Source organism: Petaurus breviceps, unplaced genomic scaffold (assembly GCF_028583685.1).
Source record: "Petaurus breviceps papuanus isolate PSGF00001 unplaced genomic scaffold, PetGlider_PUasm1.0 90750, whole genome shotgun sequence".
Classification (NCBI taxonomy): Eukaryota; Metazoa; Chordata; class Mammalia; order Diprotodontia; family Petauridae; genus Petaurus; species Petaurus breviceps.
The window spans coordinates 12,397,262-12,418,139 of NW_027187335.1; the positions used below are offsets into that span (position 1 = coordinate 12,397,262).

The 20,878-nt window shown below is 47.1% G+C and overlaps 1 protein-coding gene across 1 annotated transcript in view; it reads left to right on the top strand.

Moving 5' to 3' along the window:
- The window catches only part of KCNH4 (potassium voltage-gated channel subfamily H member 4), a 27,590-nt gene continuing 6,712 nt past the window's right edge, over positions 1-20,878 (top strand). Inside the window, exons 1-15 of the mRNA XM_069067675.1 lie at positions 1-470; positions 2,738-2,971; positions 3,604-3,741; positions 3,900-4,030; positions 5,143-5,386; positions 5,778-5,935; positions 13,601-13,808; positions 14,419-14,616; positions 15,039-15,238; positions 16,242-16,491; positions 17,340-17,593; positions 18,206-18,244; positions 18,626-18,981; positions 19,290-19,396; positions 19,883-19,956. Of these exons, the coding sequence (XP_068923776.1) occupies positions 395-470; positions 2,738-2,971; positions 3,604-3,741; positions 3,900-4,030; positions 5,143-5,386; positions 5,778-5,935; positions 13,601-13,808; positions 14,419-14,616; positions 15,039-15,238; positions 16,242-16,491; positions 17,340-17,593; positions 18,206-18,244; positions 18,626-18,981; positions 19,290-19,396; positions 19,883-19,956 (2,667 nt within the window). The 5' untranslated portion in view covers positions 1-394. The remainder of the gene's footprint in view (positions 471-2,737; positions 2,972-3,603; positions 3,742-3,899; positions 4,031-5,142; positions 5,387-5,777; positions 5,936-13,600; positions 13,809-14,418; positions 14,617-15,038; positions 15,239-16,241; positions 16,492-17,339; positions 17,594-18,205; positions 18,245-18,625; positions 18,982-19,289; positions 19,397-19,882; positions 19,957-20,878) is intronic.

Below are 20,878 nucleotides of genomic sequence, written 5' to 3' on the forward strand. Positions count from 1 at the left end.
GTGTCGTCATCCAGCTCCCTTTGAGACACGCGTGGGCGGACCCTACCTCGGCGAAGTGGGCTGCTGAGAGGGGAGGGGGGGCTGTCTTTGGCAGCCCCTCCCCCTGTGGGAGCCACGTGGCGGGCTCCTGCCAGGCCACTGGGGGGAAAGAACGCAGCCCCAAAAGGGACTGGGGGGGGCGGGGTGGCCCGGGCTGCGGCGCGCAGAAGAGCTGAACCCCTAGCCCAGCACAGAGACGGCGGCGTCGTAGGAGGACAGGAGGAGAGGAGAAAGGGAGGGAGGCAGGCGCATGGGGCGCCCCGGCCCGGCCGGCAGCGCGCCCCACCCTGCCCGGCCGTGCTAATCCTCCCCCTGTAACCTCTTCCTAGAACTTGGATCTTTCTAACCCAGGGCCATGCCTGTCATGAAGGGGTTGCTGGCCCCCCAGAACACCTTCTTGGACACGATTGCTACACGCTTCGACGGCACTCGTGAGTAGGGGACTAGGGCTGCATGGGCGGGGGACAAGGGGCAAGGGGCTGAGGTGACCCCAGGGTTGCCGGGACGGAGATTGCAACCTGTCCCAGTCCTGTCATCGTGGGTGCTACGGAAACACAAGTGAAGGTGGGGATGGGGAGCCCAAGGACACTGGAGAGGAGTCGCATCCTGAGACTTAGGGAAAGAGAGAGACTGAGGGCGGACGGGTGAGAGCTGGGCATCAGAAGATGCATTGGACTGGGGCCGCTTGAAGAGGAGGGACAAAAGCAGGGACCCTCTTGTGAGGTCAAACAGCGAGGGGAGCCAGAAATGCTTGGAGTCGGACGGTACTGTGGCTGCAAAGGGTCAGGCAAAGGGTTAGGGGAGCGGTAGCGCGAGGAGGAGATAGGGGAGGGTCTTTATGCAGCGGAGGCGGGAAGGGGCTTTTCGAGGCCCAGGGCTGCCCCCTTCCCTAAATCTAGGTTTCCCAACTCCAGCCCCCAAAGACTGAGCCATGGGGATGGGGATGGGCTTGTGTGTGTGAGAGAGAATCTAGGGTGTGGGGGAACTAGGGAAGGGAGGAAAGGGAAGATTAAAGAGAAGGGAAGTCAGCTTCGTCTGTGCGATGAGGACCCCAGTTTTTCCCTTATTCCTCTCCCTGCCCCCACCCCCACCACACCAAAGAAATAAAGTCATGGACTTCACCAGGACCTGGATAAGTGCAAAGGGAGGCTGGGACCAAGGTCATGTGCACCCTTCACAACAGACAGAAGAAACATGAAATCTCTGTCTTACTGATTAAAGAGGGGGTTATTGCCCTCTGTAGTGGAGAGGATAGCTCTCTTTTCACACTAAACGTCTTATTGCACCCGTCCACATCCCACCTAGTTCGAATTCCCAGTTCAGGACCGCGGACAGCCGCCCCAGAGCCCCTCCTACGTTTCCCCTTTTTCTTACAAAGGAGCTGATCTGGCCCCTTCGGGAGGTTGGGCCTGGAAAGAGAGAGGGAGGGGAAGGAAAGTGGTACCCGAGGGCGTATGCGGAGCTGCTCGGGCCCTACCCCTCCCTCCATTCCCCTCCTCCCGCCTCCCGAGTTTCCATAGCACCTATCACCGTGGCAACCAGCCCTGAGATAGAGGGAGGAGGCAGAGCATGGGGCCCTTCTCCTTTCCTCTCGAACCCAGTGCCCCTTTCAGCTACCACCTTCTCCCTTTTGTCCCCTCATTAGGACTGAGAAGGGAGCTGAGTGGGACTCTGTTTGGACTCTGGCCCTGAGACTGAGCTCAAGCTGTGTTGCCCTCTCTCTCTCCTCCCTGCTGTCGTTCCCCCCACCCCCAGTGCTCAGCCCCCATCCTGTTGTTATGGGGATCGGACAAGGAGTGGGGAGAGGTTCTAGAGGAGGCTCTTCAAACTTTGAGCATCAGGGACAGATTACCACTACCATTAACACCCCAACCCTCCAAGTCTCTGTGATATAGTGGAAGAAGCCCTGAAGTCAAAAGGTCTAGGTTCATGTCTGACTCTTCCACTAAACAAATGCATGACCTTGGACAAGTCATACCTCTTTCTGGGTTTCAATTTTCCTCATCAATAAAATGAAATGGGCTGAACTGCAGGCTTTCCGGGGCTCTAACATTCTAGAATTCTAAGAGCTGAGGTAGATTCTAATTCTTTCCCCATATTTTATATTAACTTTGTGGCCTTAGCTTCTCTGAGTCTCATTTATAAAACAGGAGAGAATAATCTTTTATCTGCTTAGAGACAAGCAATTGGACCAGATCCTCTCCCTCTAAGCCACTGGTCCAGTTTCTCAACCTGGGAATAATACCTGGTTCTCTATCCCTTAGACCAGTCTTTAGTTTCTTTATCTTAGCATCTCCACATCAAGTGTAGGGCTAAGAACTTGGACATCCAACTCTAAGCCTTTCCTGGGACAAAACCAGAGAAATTGTACACTACTAGAAAGAGCCTTGGATTTAGAGTCATTGGACCTAGGTTTGAATCCCTGTTCTACTTGGTTCCTGTGTGTCCTTAGGCAAGTTATTGAACCTCCTTGGGAGTCATTTTCTTTCTCTATAAAATAGTGGGGGAGAGGGGGAGTGGCTGGATTAAGTAACTGCTAAGATCACTCCCAACTCTAAATCTTGGGACCTGTGATTCTATGTCTGCAACCCCAAATCCATTTTGTTCATTTTGAACACAAGATAATATTCTCTAAAAGCTTCCTCTCTTCAATAAAGCCCTACTCTTACCTCCATCCTGAGCCTTTTTCTCCCCACAGATAGTAACTTCCTGCTGGCTAATGCTCAGGGTCCAAGGGGCTATCCTATCGTGTACTGTTCTGACGGCTTCTGCGACCTCACAGGCTTCTGCCGAACTGAGGTGATGCAGAAAACTTGCAGCTGCCGCTTCCTCTATGGTCCTGAGACCAGTGAGCCTGCCCTGCAGCGGCTACACAAAGCTCTGGAGGGCCGGCAGGAGCACCGAGCTGAGCTCTGCTTCTATCGGAAGGATGGTGAGAACTCTCTGATCCCCAAAACACCTAGGGTTGCCTAGTGGCTAAAAGGGCCTGACAGATTCAGGAAGACCTGGGTTAAAATACTTCATCTGTCACTCATTAGTTGTGTGAAGGTGGGCAAAGCCCTTAATGTCTCTGTGTCTCCATTTCCTCATCTGTAAAATGGGGGTGATAATTATATCTGGTGTTTCACAGGATTGTTCTGAGGCTCAAATAAGGTATTATGCAAAAAGTGCTTTGCGAACTTTAAAGTTTTATACTGACACGAGTTATTAGTCCACACACATTTTAAAAGTCAAGTCAATGAGCATTTATTAAGCACTTTCTAGATGCAAAGCATTGTACTAAGTGCTAGAGATACAAATACAAGCAAAAAGAAAGACAGTCCCTACCTACAGGAACCTAACATTCTAATTTTATTTATATTTCTAATCTTTAGAATGAGAAATTTCTATTCTAATTTTTATTACATTCTATTATCTTCCAACCTCTGACTGTCCAAGAAAAAGCCCCTGTTTCACTTCCTTGGACCAAAGGAAAGGGTTATTTGGGGAAAGGAGATGTCTTGGGACTGATAGAGCAACCAGGGTTCTTTACCTACAATACCCATCTTTCCTTTTTCTCCCCAGGCTCAGCCTTCTGGTGTCTGCTGGATATGATGCCAATCAAGAATGAAATGGGGGACGTGGTGCTATTCCTTTTTTCCTTCAAAGACATCACCCAGAGCCAGGGACGGGGTCTGGGTCCTCCTGGAGGGAATAACCATGGTAACTGCAGCAATTAGGGGGAAGGCAAGAAGAATGATGGGGTAGGAAGGAAATCATGGGGAGGCCTATCGAAGGAAGGGAAGCCTGAAGTGAGAAAGATGACTCTACCTGTGGCCACAGGTTCATGGCCTATGCTTTTTCCCAACTCACTCTCCCAGCAGAGAAGGCTAGAAGCCGGAAAGGAGGCAGTTCAAGGCTTCGAACAGCCAGGAGACAGGGTCACACTGTTCTACACAGGCTTACCACCCAATTTGGCCGCCGTGGTCAGGGCAATGTAAAAGCCAACAATGTGAGTCATCTCCCAGTTGCCCTAGCCTCTCCCAGTCTTTGGTTTCCAGATCCCTGTTTTTCTGTCTTTCAATTGTTCCTACTCCTTGGTTCTACAGCCTACTACTGCAATGGACTCTACTCCACCCATTTTCAAAATTCCTCAATTCCTTTTCTTGTGTCTCCTATTCCCTCCAAATTTCTCATCTTCTTGTTCCCATAGCCCTATTTATGCTCATCGCCCTACTTTGTGCTTTCCCTGCCTTGATGGGGTTCCTGCTTCCAAGGTGAAGGGGAGGGTTGTGACACTATCCCATTTTTTGTTATGTCAAAAGGGCAAGATACAAGTTATTGGTATTACCTACTGCTTGACAGTTTTACTTCATATAAGTATGTGATGAAATTATTGGGTGGTGAGGTCTCTAAGGATAAGGCTCCCTTCTCTTGGGATCAAGGAGAAAGATAAATGTTTGTCCTCCACTTAGCCTGTGAGAATTACAAGTTCCCTACAATGGAGCCCTTCTCTTTCCCCTCTCCACTGGTCCCAGGCAAGTGACTGTATTAGCTACTATTCTGTGCTGATTACCAGGACTGCAGAAGAGGGTGTGATTACCATCCCTAGAGGGCTTCATCTCCTTCCACCTACACTTCCTGAGCCCTGTAGCAAAGTTGAGAAGGGAGAAGCTAATGACCTCAGGGCTAGAGTCATATACTCTACTTGTCACCACCTCTCTCAGGAGAGCATACCCACTTACTCCTCACACACTGGGAATCAGGGACTCACCCCACTCCCCAACCCAAGCACTAGGCCAGGGTGAGCAAACCTTTCAGGATGCCTTCAGAAATATGAACAGCTTAATCCAAAAGGGGTTAATCTGAGAGTGGGAGAGAGAGAGCAAACCAGACAAAGCAGCAGAGCTTCAGGGCTAGGGGAGAGGGACTCCAACTAGAGTCACACTGACTCAGAGACGTCTTTCTCTGCATTCTGGACAACCCCTAGCCTCTGCCTCCTTCTTCCCAGATCTCCCAGCCCCAGTCCCCCTACCTCATGATTCCCCTTGCCCCCTTCCTCCCAATGTTCCCCCCGCCCTTTCTCCCCCAGTGTCCCCCCATCCCCGATTCCTTTCCCCCCAGAACGTGTTTGAACCGAAGCCGTCAGTGCCTGAATACAAGGTAGCCTCTGTGGGGGGGTCCCGCTGCCTCCTCCTTCACTACAGTGTCCCCAAGGCCCTCTGGGATGGCCTCATCCTCCTTGCCACCTTCTACGTGGCCATCACTGTCCCCTACAACGTCTGCTTCTCAGGCGCCGATGACAGCCCCATTGCCACCCGGAACACCCTCGTCAGTGACATCGTTGTGGAGATGCTCTTCATCCTCGGTCAGAGTCCACCCCAAAGGCTTTTGGGATCCCCCCTTCTATGTCCAAACTCCAACCCTCCTTTAAGCCCTCAGACCCATTTGTATTCTATCCTTCTCTCCTTGGTGTCCAGAATAGAGTTTAGCTCAGGACCCACCCCCTTCCCCAGGTCTCTGGGATCCCAGAATGGAGTCTCTCATGTCATCTAGAGAACAACCTAGTTGTAGCCCTTCTCACCATCTGTAACATTTCCAACCCTAAAGCCCCAGTCACAATTCCCTAATGAGGCTCTAGTTCCTTAACTCCTTGGTTAAAGTTCCCAGGGCTGGTTAGAGGGTGGGCAACATTCCTATCCTCCTATCCAAAAGAGATCCCTGAGTGACATTCATATTCTCTCCCTTTCTCTTGCCAGATATTATCCTGAACTTTCGCACCACCTATGTGTCCCAATCGGGCCAGGTTGTCTCTGCCCCTCGCTCCATTGGCCTTCACTATCTGGCCACTTGGTTCTTCATTGACCTCATTGCTGCTCTGCCCTTTGACCTGTTATATGCCTTCAACATTACCGTTGTAAGTGACCTCCTATGTGATTCAGGCAGAAAGTTCAAACTCTCTTCCCTGGTTCTAGTATTCTCAAATTGGGATCCAGTATCCTCCCTTCCCTACCTCATATAAAATACCAAACAGGAGCTTCAAATCCAGGCCTCATACAAGTTTCTCTTGCTGAGAGGTTGGAGGCTGCCAAATTCACTCCCTCCTAAGAGTGTAAGGTAGCTCAAACCCAGAGATAATCCTCAGTTCTCCTCCCAGGTCTTCCTTTTCAGCTCATTAACAGCTATTTAATGAGTACCTTCTAGGTACCTAGAACCTTGTTAGATATTATGAGATAGAAAATTAGTAACACAGAATCCCTGCCATCAAGGTGTTTGTTTATTATCTATCTAGGGATATGATATAGCATGTAAAAGAGAACAAATAAACAGTAGTAGTATATGAGTGGCATCGCCTTTGGGGATTCTGAAAGGAGAAGGAACACCACAGTAGGACCTGGGTTCTAGTCCTGAATCCACACTAGCTATCTGAGCAATCTATTTTAGAGCAAGTCATTTTACAACCGTCTGCCCTATTTTTTATAATATTAGAGGACTGGACTCTGAGAGTCATAGAGGTACAGTGAAAGAATACTGCGTTTGGACCTAATCAACAAGCATTTATTAAGTATTGACTGTGCCTGAGGCACTGTGCTATGAGCTGGGGATACAAAGAAAGGTGAAACCAGTGTCTGCCCCTTAAGGAGCTCATGTTGTAATGGGGAAGACAATATGCAAATAATTATATGTGTATACACACACACATATATATAATGATGTATACTATACATAATAGATGAAAGATCATCTCAGAGACAAGGCACTAGAGTTAGGGTGACTAGGAAAGGTATCCAGTAAAAAGTAAGATCTGAGCTGAGTCTTAAAAGAAACTAGGCAAACCAGGAGAGAAAGAATTCCAGGTAAGGAGGAAATCCAGTGAAAAGTCATGGAGTCAGGATGGAGCAGAGGGTTATCTCATGTTATATTGCCCTCAAGGCCTGCTTTCTCTGACATCTTCCTCTGAGAACCACCTCCTCCCTCTACTCTCAGGGATAAGCAGAGGGGTGAGGGAAAAACGAGGCCAGTTCTGGGATCTAGACCTCAAGGTTCTGCCCTTTGACAGAGAAATAAGGTCACTCCAATTGACTAGAGCAGAGAGGGCTGAGGAGGGAGGGGGATGGGGTCCCTTGGGCCCCCCTCCATCTGAGGGGAGTAGGTTTGGAAGGTTGATTTTCTCTGCCTGCTGCACTTCCAGCTAGCTATAGCAGGAAGCCGCCTACACATACCCTGATTTAACCAGCCGCTAACAGGCTGTGGGCTTCATCTCTCAGCTCCACACACACATGTGCATGCTCCCACACATGTGTGTGTGTGCATTGAACCCTGCATGAACTCTCATGCATGGATGTAAGTGATAATGCTTTGGCTCACACATGCATACCTCCAAATATCTGAATGCGCAAGTAGTATAGACATCTACCTACTCCTTTCTTTTGGAACCTCAAGAGAAATGGCACAGGACTAAAAGAGTTAACCTGTCTTAGGATGGTGCTGCTGCAGGATTCTCCCCTCCTCTCTCCTCCCAGGTTAGAAATATGGCCCCTTGTGTTAGGTGTTTGGGGCTTAGAGGTTGGGAGAAGGTTGTACCAGCACCCTTGTCTACTCCCCTAGTTACCCCTTACATTTCTCTTTAGGGTTTTGAAAGGGCAGATGTTGCTCTTTGGCCAGGCAACTTCCTCCCTCTCCTCTATACCTGGCCCTGAGATACTAAAGTAATTACCTTGCCTAAAGGGAGAAAGGAGAAAGTCCCCAAACCAGCCTGTCTTCGCATGTTCCTGTATATATGTACAAGCATGTCTGCATTTGCCCCAGTGCATGTTATATGTACCTGATCATAAGTGACTCTGAGTCCCTTCAAGGCTGTTCATTATTCTCATTCTCATTCAAGTGACTTCAGTGATACAAAGAAAAAAATTGCAGTTGTCAGTTACAAGCTATGAGACCTCAGACAAGTCTTTGGGCCTCTCTAGGCCTCAGTTTCCTCATCTGTAAAATGAGTGGGTTATACTAGGTTATTTCTGAGGTCCCTTTCTGTTCTAAATCTCTAATCAAATATGTCTGTGGAGTATTTCTGGTAGTCCAGGGGTTTCAAGCAAGATTTTCTTCAGAGGCTATCTCACCTGTCCCTTGCCTCTGGGTAGGATAGGTTCCTTCCAGAGGTCATAAAGAGGCTCTCCCTTGCTTTTTATCCCTCTCTCTCCCCATTTCATTTTCTTCTGCCAAGGACAGCCACAAAAATCGTTCCTAAAATCCAGCTACAACATTTAGTATCCTAGAGCTGGAAGGGACATTAGAGGTCATATACGAGAGGTCCAAGTCCCTCATTTTATAGAGGAGACTGGAGTAATTTACCCAAAGTCACACAGATGGCAAGTGGTGGAGCTCAGATCTGAATCCACATTGACAAAATCCAGTAGTTTTTCAGCTCTACCACACTGCTTTTATAATGAGCCATGTAGTCAGGGACGACCCCCTTACTCTCTATGAGCCTCAGTTTCCTCATCTATAAAATGGTGCACTGCCTACCCCACAAGGTCAGTGTGAGTAAGGTGTTTTGTGAACCTTAAAGCACTCTAAAAATGTAAGTAGTTACTATTTTGGGGCAACTGGGTGGCTCAGTGGATGGAATGCTGGGCCTGAAGTCAGGAAGAACTGAGTTCAAATTCAGCCTCAGACATATAAGTTGTGTGACCCTGGGCAAGTCACTTAACCCTGTTTGCCTCAATTTCCTCATCTGTCAAATGAACTAGAGAAGAAAATAGCAAACCACTCCAGTATCTTTGCCAAGAAAAACCCCAATGGGGTCATGAAGAATTGAACATGACTGAAACAATTGAACAATGACAGAAGTTATTATTATTCTTCTATCTGACCATAACCTCATATCTTTCTATTTCTCCCTGTTCCTCACTCTTCCTAAATTTATTCTTTATCCTCACTGTGACCTTTGGTCACTATCACCCTCAGTGTTCTACCAGGTCATTTGACTTCATTTTCCTCCTTTTCTAATCTTGATCCTATGGTTTACCAGTTAATCTTTACACTGTCCTCAATTTATGAATACTTTGCCCCTTGTCCTATTGCCACTCATGCCCTGATTACCCCCACCATTGGCCTCCTCTGCACCTACTCACATACTGAGTCCAGAGCAAATTTATGTTACCTTATCTTAATGTCACAAGGTAATCTTCTTACTCTTCTGTAACTGACTCTCTAGCAGTATTCCCTGCATCAGCTGTTTCAAGTCTTCTCTTCTCAACCTCCCATGCCACTCTCTCTCTCTGTTCCCCTTGGCAGAGAACCTCACTTGATCAGGAAAATAAGAGGCTCTCTCTCACCTGCTCTATGGTCAGTCGGAAAGCATCTATTAAGTAGTACATGCCAGGCATGGGGCTAAGTGCGGCAGATATAAAGAAAGACTAAGTAATCCCTGTCCTCAGGAGTTTACATCCTAATGGTCAGGGGAACAACATGTAAGTAACTAGGAACATATAAAGAGGTAGATGAGAAGATGGAGAGTAATCTCTGAGAAGAAGGTGAGAAGCAGTTTATGGGTCACTGTAGTTGGATTATGAGGTGCATAGAAGGGAGTAAATTGTGAAAAACCTGAAAAGAATGGAAAGTTAGGAACAGAACAGGTAATGAAGAGCTTTAAATGCAAGAGGATTTTAAATTTGGCCCTGGGGGTAATAGGGATCCACTGGAGTTTGTTAAGTGGAGGAGGCAGGGTAAAGATGACATGGTTAGACCTGTGCTTTAGAAAAATCCCATTGGCTAGTGGAGTGGGGGACAGTTAGGTGGAGCAGTGTATAGAGTAATCAGTCCTGGACTCAGGAGAGCCTGTGTTCAAATTCAGCCTCATACACTTACTAGCTGTGTGATCCTGGGCAAATCACTTCATGCTGTTTGCCTCAGTTTCCTCATATGTAAAATGAGGTGGAAAAGAAAATGACAAACCACTCCAGTATCTTTGCAAAGAAACCCCCAAATGAGGTAACAAAGAGTCGGATATGACTGAAAAAATGACTAAACAACAACAATTAGAGTGGGGGTAGACTTGAAGCAGGAGGATGAGTCAAAAGGCTATTGCAATAGTCTTGGGAAGAGGAGACGAGGATCTAAACTAGGGTGGTGTCTAGGTGAATAGACAGAAGGGGACAAGTAGATGTTCTAAAGGCAAAAATTACAAGCATCCATTCAATGGCAATGGAAGGAAGAAAGAAAGGAGGGAGAAGAGGAAGGAAGGGGGAAGGAAGAAAGGAGGGAGGGAAGGAGGAAAGGAAGGAAGGAAACAAGTATTGAAGTATCTACTATGTACCAAACACTTTATAAATATTATCTCATTTGGTCTCTACAATAACCCTGAGGGATAAGTGATATATATGTCCACTTTACAGCTGAGGAAGGTGAAACAGAAGTTAAGTGACTTGCTCAGAGTCACACAGTAAATATCTATCTATCTATATATTTTTTTTTTGGAGGGAGAAGGCAAGGCAATTGGGGTTAAGTGACTTGTCCAAGGTCACACAGCTAGTAAGTGTTAAGCATCTGAACACAGTAAATATCTAAGCTAAGATTTGGACTCAGATCTTCCAGACTCCAGGCCCTAGGCATCTACCCATTGTTCCACCTAGTTGTCTCTGAGTTAGCTATGTTGGGTGAATGAGAAGACAAGACAAAAAAAATGAGGTTGTGTTCCTGGGCAATTGGGAGGATGATGGTATACTTAGCAGTAATAGTTAAGTTCAGAAGAGGGGAGGTTTAGGGGAAAAGCTAAGGAGTTGTGTCTTAGACTTATTGAGTTTGAGGTGTCTACAAGTTATACTGTTCAAAATATCCAAAAGGCAGCTGATGATGCTATATTTACAGCATAAAAAGAGTGACCAGGGCTGGCTTTGTGGATCTGGGAATCCTTTACATGGAGATGGTAGTTGAATCCATAATAGGTAATGAGATCACCAAGTGAGAGTGTAGAGAGAGAAGAGAAAAGGGTCCTGCAGAGAGCACTGGGGGACACCCATATTTAGTGGGCATGACATGACTGATGAACCAGTTAAGGAGATTGCGGAATGGATAGAGTCTTAAGTTCTCCCATGGGTAGGAGGTCAAGATGTGAATGATGATGCATCAAAGAAGACTGAGAAACAGCTAAATAGATAGGAGGATCAAGAGACTGTAGTACTGTTAACTTTGGAGAGGACAGTTTCAATTGAATAATGATATCAAAATCCAAATTGTACCAGAGAAGAGAATTTATTATTATATTTTGTTTTGACATCATCTGGATTTCCCAATATGTTCTTTCCTCAACTCAACTCAGAAAGCTATCCCTTGTTACACAGAACAATGATTTTTTTTGGGGGGGGAGGGGCAATCAGGGTTAAGTGACTTGCCCAGGGTCACACAGCTAGTAAGTATCTGAGTCTGGATTTGAACTCAGATTCTCCTGATTCCAGGGCCAGTTGTTCTATCCACTGAGCCATGTAGTTGCCCTAGAACAGTGATCTCTTAATGGTCTCTCTCTCTCTCTTTTTTGTCCCCATCTTTCTTTTTTTCTCTACAGCATTTGACACTGTTGACTGTCCTCTCCTCCTGTATACTTTCTGTTCTCTGGGTTTTTGTGATATTGTTCTCTCTCAGTCCTCTCCCACTTATCTGACCATTCCTTTTCATTCTTCTTTGTTGCATCAACAACCATATCTTGACCTCCTAACTGTGAGTGTAGCCCAGGGTTCTGTCTTGACATTCTGCTCTCTCTACACACTCTTGGTGATCTCCACAGCTCCCATGGGCTCAATTATCATCTCTATGCAGATAATTCCCACATCTGTATATTTAGTCCTATTCTTTTCCTGAGTTCCAGTCCTGTATCATCAACTGCCTATTGACCATTTCCAACTGAATGTCCTGTATACATCTCCAACTCAACATGTCCAAAACAGAGCTCACTTTATTTCCTCCCAAACTCCCTCTGTTTTTCTTCCTTATTTCTGTCTAGAGCATCACTGTCTTTCCAGGAACCTGCCCTTAGACTCATTCTCAACTTTTCATTTTCTGTCCTACCTCATATTCAATGAAAAGCCAAATCTTGTCTCTGTTCTGCTTTCATATCTATCTCTTTCTAATTGTCTCTCTCACTCCAAGTTCAGACCTGCATTATCTCTCTCCTGGATTATTGCAGTGCTCTCCTAATTGGTCTCCCTGAATCAAGTTTTTTACCTCTTTGCCCTCCACACAGCTACTGAAGTGATACTCCTAAAGCACAGATTCCCTGCTCAAAAAGTACCAGGGGTTCCCTATTCTAAAACCCCAAGATGAAACTCAGACTTCTCTGATTGGTATTTCAAGTCCATCACAGTCTGGTTCCACCTTATCTTCCCAGGTTAACAGGTTATCTCTCTTCTAAAATTTTGCGTCCCATTCATATTGGGTTGACTTCTAAGAACACAGCAATCTATCTCTTGCCTCTGGGTTTTTGCATAGACTGTTCTCTTATACTCTTCCCTCTCTCTTAATCTTGAGTTTAGTGCTTGGTGACTACGTTTTAGGTGAACAGGATATTTGCTCCACAGAAAAGAGAGAGTAACTGTGTCTCCATCAGGTAGAATTAAACATTCAGCCTATGGAAAGAGGCCATCCATGTGGCAGGGCAATGCAGAAGGTCTTCTCCTGGAAGCAGGTCCCTGGTGTCTTCACTTGGACGCTTCCATCTTAGGTGATGTGGGCATGTGTCAGAGCCCTGTTTCACTGGGAGTGCACTCTCTTCCCACCTATGACTCTTGGGATCCCTACTTTTTTTCAAAGCTCAGTTCAAGAGTCACCTCCCACATGCAAGCTTTCCTAATCTGCAAGCTGCTAGTGCTTTTATAATTGCTGTTCAATTTTTTTTTGGTCATGACCCCATTTGGGGTTTTCTTGGGAAAGATATTGAAATAGTTTGCCATTTCCTTCTCCAGCTTATTTTAAAGATGAAGAAACTGAGGCAAACAGGGTTAAGTGACTTGCCCAGGGTCACACAGCTAACTCCAGGTGGCTGAGCCACCTACGTACCCTTGCTCCCCCACTTGAGTATTTGTATTTACTTGTATGCTATTTATTTGTGTGTTATTTTGCTGAGGGAATATAATTTCCTTGAGGGCAGGGACTATTCCATTTTTGTCTTTTTATCCTTAGCACATAGTAGGTATTTAATAAATGCTTATGGATTTAGTAGAATCATTATGGTACAGTAGAAGGAACATTGGCCCTGGAATATTAGGCCTGGAGTTCAATGCCTACCTCGGAAGTTCACTCTACCTGTGTGATTTGGGGAAAGTTAGTTTTCTTCTTTGGGCCTTGTTTTCCTTATATGGCCTCTGTGGTCCTTTCCAGCACTAGGACCATGATCCCATGATCAATTTATTATCATTATTTCATTCCTTCTATTACAGTGCTATCTTGTCCTTTCTGCTTTCCAAGTAACCCAGAGCCAGTGTTGGGTAGGATAAGATGGGTTGGATAAGATGGAGCCCTGAAGGGCCACAAGGAGAGGCTGTTCTGTCTAGGCTTGGGCTTTCACCAACCCCTTTTGCATTTTCTCCCCCAGACATCGCTGGTACACCTGTTGAAGACAGTACGTCTGCTGCGGCTGCTGCGGTTGCTGCAGAAGCTGGATCGGTATTCACAATACAGTGCCATGGTGCTCACCCTGCTCATGTCTGTGTTTGCTCTGCTGGCACACTGGATGGCCTGCATCTGGTATGTCATTGGTCGAAAGGAGATGGAGGCCAATGACCCATTGGTTTGGGACATTGGTGAGTGCTGGATTCCTGATTCCTTCTCACCCTCAATGCCCTAACTTAACTTCTAGCTTGGAAACTCACAACTCTTCCCCCTCAGAAACTTCTAGTCTCTCTAGAATCTCCAGCCAACTTCCTATGAGACCCTCTCAGTAACCTCTCTCAGGATCCTTGGACTGATCTTTCAAGTAACCCAATCCTGCAGGATGTTCTTACTAGCCTCCTCAGTTCCATGAGTCCTCCCAAACCGTCATTTTCCCCTCAATCTCTCCCAGGTCTCCCACCCCAAAGCAGCAGCTGAGGCCTTGGGAAAGAAGAACCTCCCCACACACCCTGGCCACAGTCTCCTAATTTCTGATGTTCCTCAGTCTTGTAGAGAGTTCTTAGATCATAGACTTGGAACTGGAAAAAAAAAACAACAACTAGAGATCATTCAGTCTAATCCTCTCATTTTACAGATGAGAAAACTGAAGTTAAGTGACTTGTCCAAGGTCTTACAGGTTTAGGGATAAGCTTCAAAGCTAAATTGTCCTTTCCCTCCACCATTACCGCCCTGCCCAATGTTGTTGGTGGGTGGTATCACAGGTCTCAGGAAACTGTTCTGTTCTCTTATCTCCCAATGTAGGCTGGCTACATGAGTTGGGGAAAAGGCTGGAGTCTCCCTATGTGAATGGTTCAGCCATGGGTGGCCCCTCCCGGCGTAGTGCCTACATTGCTGCCCTCTACTTTACACTAAGCAGTCTCACTAGCGTCGGCTTTGGCAATGTCTGCGCCAACACAGACGCAGAGAAGATTTTCTCCATTTGCACCATGCTTATTGGAGGTGAGATACTCTCTGTCCAAGGGGCTTTGGGTCTCTACTTTCCCTCCCCTCCCCACCTCAGAAGTCTAATTCTCTCTTGCTTTCACTCTACCTGGCTCTGTGACTCTCCTAAATTAATTTCCCTCATGGGGAAGTCAGGGAGTATGGCCCCACCAAATAACATGTATTCAGTCAGTGGAATTTGTAGAGTGCCTGAGCAGAAAACACAGTCTCTTGAGAGAGGAGTGGGGGAATCTTGAATTTCAAGGGGATGATCTAGCCGTGATCCACTCCCTCTACTTCCTTTGCTCCCAGAGAACTGTCTTCAAAACAACTTGTGGCCACTCTCTATTCTGAGAATGCCCCTCACTCCTTGCCCTTAGAAGTCTAGTCTTGTTCCTACCTGACTCTGAAATGCTATTTCTGTCTCCTCTGACCACCAGCACTAATGCATGCTGTGGTATTTGGAAATGTGACAGCCATCATCCAACGAATGTACTCCCGCCGCTCTCTCTACCACACACGCATGAAAGACTTGAAGGATTTCATCCGAGTGCACCGCCTGCCCCGACCCCTCAAGCAGCGCATGCTGGAGTACTTCCAGACCACATGGGCTGTCAACAGTGGCATTGATGCCAATGAGGTCAGCACATCACCTGCATGCACCTTACCCCCTAAACTCAGATGGGAGGCCAGGCCAGAGTTCATAGATAGCCAAATTTAAGTAATCAGGACAAGTATCTAAATCAAAGATGAGGGAGGTGGGGTGAGGTGGCAGTTGATCCAAGAAAGATCTGAAGGTTTAGTGAACCACAAGCTCAGTGTAAATTAGGAGTATGATATGATTTTTAAGGAAACTAATGAAATCTTAAGCTGTACTGAGAGGGATAGAGTCTAGGACTGGGAAGGTGAGAGTCCCACTATATTAAAGAGTAAGACTGCCTCTAAAGCTTTGCTACATTCAGTTCTGGGCACCACATTTTAGGAAGAACATTGAGAAGCTGAAGAGAATTTAGGAGAGGGTGACCCAGAAGATGAAGAGTCTTGAGCTCCCATCAAATGGAGATCTCTTGAAGTGATTACGGCTGCTTAGCCAGAAGAAGAGGTTTAGGTCGCATAAGATAGTTGTTTTCAAGTATTTGAAGGGAGAGAGATTAGATTGGTCCTGTTTGGCCCCGCAGAGCAGAACTAGAAATAATGGGGCAGGTGGGAGAAATAGAGACACATTTAGGCTTGAATTAGGGAGATTAAAACTTACTAATATTTAGTTCTATCCAAAAGTAGAAGAGGCTGGTTTAGGAGGGTCTCTATATGAAGGATATGGACAATCATTTATTGGGGATATTGTCTACCTCCAGCTTGGACACAACCTCTGAGGTCCATTCCAACCCCAATCCAACCTGTGATTCTGATTGAGCACTGGTCATGGGTCCAGATCACTATGGATTATGGTCATCACCACTAAGTAGTGGAAGATCTCATTGCTATTCAAGGAGATGGGTTGTTAGGGCTGAGATGCAGCAGAAGAGATTGGGGAAGGACTTCTGGGTGATCAGAGTTGGCAAGCAAGATCTCCTTCCTTACAATCTTCCAGACTGTTGTGAACGAGTGTAGTAGCATCAGGGTAACCTATGTTCTCTATGCAGTTACTAAAGGACTTCCCAGATGAGCTTCGGGCTGACATTGCTATGCACCTGAACCGGGAGATTCTGCAGCTGCCACTCTTTGGAGCAGCGAGCCGGGGCTGCTTGAGAGCCCTCTCACTGCATATCAAGACCTCATTCTGTGCTCCAGGAGAGTACCTGCTACGACGAGGGGATGCACTTCAGGCATATTATTATGTCTGCTCTGGATCACTTGAAGTCCTACAGGACAACATGGTGCTGGCTATTCTAGGTGAGACCCTCAGTCTTGGCTTCAAGGACTACCCGAGTGTATAGGCATCTGGAGAATTCAGGGTGGGCACCCGGAATTCTTGATGACCATCCTCCCAACTGACTCTTCTCTCAATCCCACTAGACATCACTCCAGTGACTCTCCTATTGACTATTCTTCAACTGGCCACCAGCTCTGACCATTTCCACTCCTGCTAAGCATTCCATCCACTGATCATTAGGTACTGACCATCTTTGGTCACCTTCGATCATTCTGACCACTGGCCAAATTCTACCCCCAACCGCTGACCATCTCTCAACCCCATTAATCATTCCATCCACTGACTATCTTCTACCTCCACTGGTCATTCCAAGCCACTGATCATTCTATACCCCCACTGATCATTTCATTCATTAAATATCCTCTACCCTCCCACTAATCATTCTAGACACTGATCATTCCAGCCACTGACTTTTCTCCCAAACCACTAATAATTCCAGTCACTGTCCATCTTCCATCCCCAGTGATATTCCAGTTCCTGACTCTCTCCTACCCTCACTACTCAGTCTATATTTCAGTGACTGGCCATGCCCCCTAGCAATCATCCAGCCACTGGACATCCCCTAAGTCTGCTGATCATTCTAGCCACTGACTCTCTTTACAACCTTATTAATCACTCCATCTATTGACCACATGGCAATTCCAACCAAACACTGGCCATCAGTAAGCATCTACTTAATGACCACTACCCTAATCCTTTTGACTATTCCTCCCACTGATTAATGCTATCTCCTCAATTCTTTCAATTCCATGCTCTAGCCTCCCTCATTGATCTGATACTAACCATCCAATGTCTATGTCACTCACAGGGAAGGGAGACCTGATTGGGGCAGATGTCTCAGAGCCAGGACTGGACCCTGGGTTGGGATCAGGATCAGGCTCTTCGGGTTGTGTCCTGAAGACGGATGCTGACGTAAAGGCATTGACTTACTGTGGATTGCAACAGCTGAGTGGTCAAGGGTTAGCCGATGTTCTGCAGCTCTATCCTGAATATGGGGCTGCCTTCCGAGCTGGCCTGGCCCGAGACCTCACCTTCAACCTGCACCGGGGTTCTGACCCCCATGTATGTATATCATCTACTGTATTATGGCCCTTCCTGCCCCTCCCTCTGAAACTTATGCTTATACTGTCCCTCAGCAGGGATTCCCATGCCAGACTTATTTAAGACATTACCACTTTGCAGATGTTCATATGTAGCCATTGCCCCAGCCTCATAGGGATTCATCATGACCCCTTTTCCTTGTTGTTCACCTGGCTAATCTTCTCCTACATATAAATCCATTCATTCATCAAATATTAACTGAGTGCCTCTCATGCCCTAGGCACTCTGCCAGTGCTGAGGCCTTGTCAAGGCAATCCTTGACTGTCAGTCCCTGTACCTATATCTGGGATCCTATTTTTGCTATCCCTTACCTCTTTCTGGTTCTATCTTTTCATCTCCAGATCTTTCTCTATCTTCTTTTCTCTATCTGTCTCTCTGTCTGGGACTTAAGAGTTGGGGAAAGGCTGTACCTGAGCCTTTGTCATCAGAATTCTGCCCTGCTCTCTCCCCAGTCTGACTCTGAAGAGCACTAGTTTGAGGGTGGGGGCAGAGCTGGCCTTGAAGAGACCAAGGCGGCATCTCTCAGATACTGACTCTCCTCTCTCCCTCTAATCCCCACTGTGTCCTCTCCAGGGTCTCAGTCGATTTTGCCGCTCCCCACGCCTTTCTCAGGTAACCTGTGCCCCCTAGGGAGTGGGGCAGGACTGGGAGAACCCCCAGGGGCTCAGGGCAGGGAAGAGTAAGCCTCTTAAGGGCAGGGTCTATGTCATTAAAAAAAAAATTTGTAGTCCTAGAACCTAGCCTTATACATCATATATGTAAATATGTATATATAAACATATATACACATATGTATAGATACATAGAGAGAAGGTAGAAGGGTTGGGAAGTTGTTTCTTTCCTCAGTCCTGCTGCTGCTTAGGACAAAATCATTTGAAAAGAGAAAAGCTCCTTCAAGCTGTAGAAGTTTTGGAGAAGAAGGTTCCCTTACTCAGAGAAGGGGCAATCTTCTCTGTGGCCCCTGAGGCCATAAATGGCCCACTCTTCCTTTAGCCCCAGTCAGACAGCTTCGGTTCCTCCTCAGACAAGACCCTGCCATCATCCATCGTGGAGGCGGAAGGAGGCCCAGAGCCTGCGGGAGCCCCTCGACCCCGCCGGCCACTCCTGTTGCCTAGCCTCAGCCCTGCTCGGCCCAGAGGCTCCCTTGCCAGCCTTCTGGGTGATGAGTTGCCTCCATTCTCTGCCCTCACTTCTTCCCCTTCCCTATCTCCCTCTCCTCCCTCTGCCCCGGCTGGCCGGGGCCAAAGCCCCTCCCTTCATGCCCCCCTGAAGGGTCCCGCTGCCTGGAAGGCCCCTCAGCTGCTCATCCCCCCACTGGGCACCTATGGACCCCCGGACCTCAGCCCCCGGTGAGATGCCAGCCATCCCCAATCTGTCCTCCTCACTCCTCTTTCCAACTTTATAAAGCTCTTTCTACTGCGTCACTCCAATTCCTGAATTCTATTGCTGAGCCACTGCCCATCACATCACCATCCCCCACCCCAGCCTAGCTTCACCCATTGTCCCACTTCACCCACCTCCCAATGTGCCCTGTATCTTCTCACTGCTGCCCACTGACCTGACCTTATCACCCTTCTGTCCTTTTACTCTATTCTCTGCTTTCTCCATTTGTAACGACTGCCTTTCCCACCCCCATCCTCCTCCCCGGCTTCCCCAGGGTAGTGGATGGCATCGAGGACTCTAGCAGCACTGGAGAATCTCAGAGTTTCCAGTTTGGCCGCGGACCCAAGCTGCCTCGTCCTCGACGCCAGTCGCCTCTCTCAGGTACAAGTCCGGCTTTGACTCAGTTCAAATCCCACCTTCTAAAGGAGGCTTTTCCCAGTCCCTCTTCATTCAACCCTCCATCTTCTACTGCTGGGTCTTCCCTCCTAGAACACTTTCTCTTTTCAATGTGTATATCTTCTATGAACATAGTTTGCAGGTGTCCTCCTCCACTAGAATGTGAATTCCTTAAAGGAAGGGACCATGTTTTTGCCTTTTTTATAATCTTGTAGCACTTAGCAGTGTCTGGGTACATAAAAACTTGTTGACTGATTGATTGTTGGAGGCCCAAGACCATCAATCAATCAATCACAGTGAATCACTTCCATATCCCTCCGTTTCTCCTCACCTCCTTCCTATCTCTCTGCTCTCTAGGGTCTCCCAAGGGCAAAAAGGGGAAAGGCTCTTTCCTTTCATCTGATCTTTGCCAATCTAAACCCAGATTTCTCCACATTGACTGTCAACCTCTTTCTCTTTTTCTGACTTTAGGGTCTGCGCCCAACAAGGAGCTGGCTGCTGAAACAGAGGAGATGAAGGTGAAAGTCTGTCGACTAAACCGAGAGGTGAGATAGCCATAACGAGTGGGCACACATATGTACTGTCTTAAGATTTGTAAAATGCTTTAAGGTCACTTTTGCATTTGACCTTCACCACAACTCTGTGAGGCAGGTACTGTGGGGTCTTTGTTATCTGTCTTGTGCTGAGGAAACTGAAGCTCAGAGAGGCTGAACAATTTGCCCACAATTCACAGGGTTGGGGTGAGATTCACTCTTTCTCTCCTGATTCTGAGTCCAGTGCTCTCTGAGATGTTTCCCTTGTTCAATTAATGGGAGAAAACATGTCATTTTAAGAGATACCCCCCTCACCTCCAAATTGGATAGACTTTCTGGCTTAGAGAGAGAAACCCTCAATTATGGGTTATGGCAGAAGAGACCTCTCCTCCCTGTCTCCCATTTATCTTTCTAGACTTTCCTCTAGCCTTTTCCTGATTTGAACCTAGGAAAGTAGAAATGAGGGAAAGCACAGTGGGGAGGGACAAGGAAGACAAGGAGGGAGATCATTAAGCTCCATGCTGATCAGGACCCCAGACATGCTGGGCCTTGGTTTGATCTTCCAGTTATGGGGAAAAAGCCCTCTAATAGGCAGGTCTCAGACTCTGGATTCGGGGGTATGGTGTATCCCATTTGTCTCTGAGCTGTTGCCAGGGAGCCATAGTTCCTTACCTGTGGGATTTTGTCACCCTCTCTACTCTGGTAAACAGCCACTATCCCATAGGGGCTGGGGGTTGGGAGGGGGGCCAAAAAAAGGCCTGGCAGAACTTGGACTCAGCTGTGCCCTTTGCCTGGGCCAAGCCTTCCTGTCACTCGAGACATGAGACAGGCAGCAGGTGTCTGCAAACAGACTCAGTCTTTTGCAGGACCTAGTAGAACACTTTTTGAAAGATGCAGCTTTACAAGTACATGTCCCTCACCTCTAGTAAGTAAG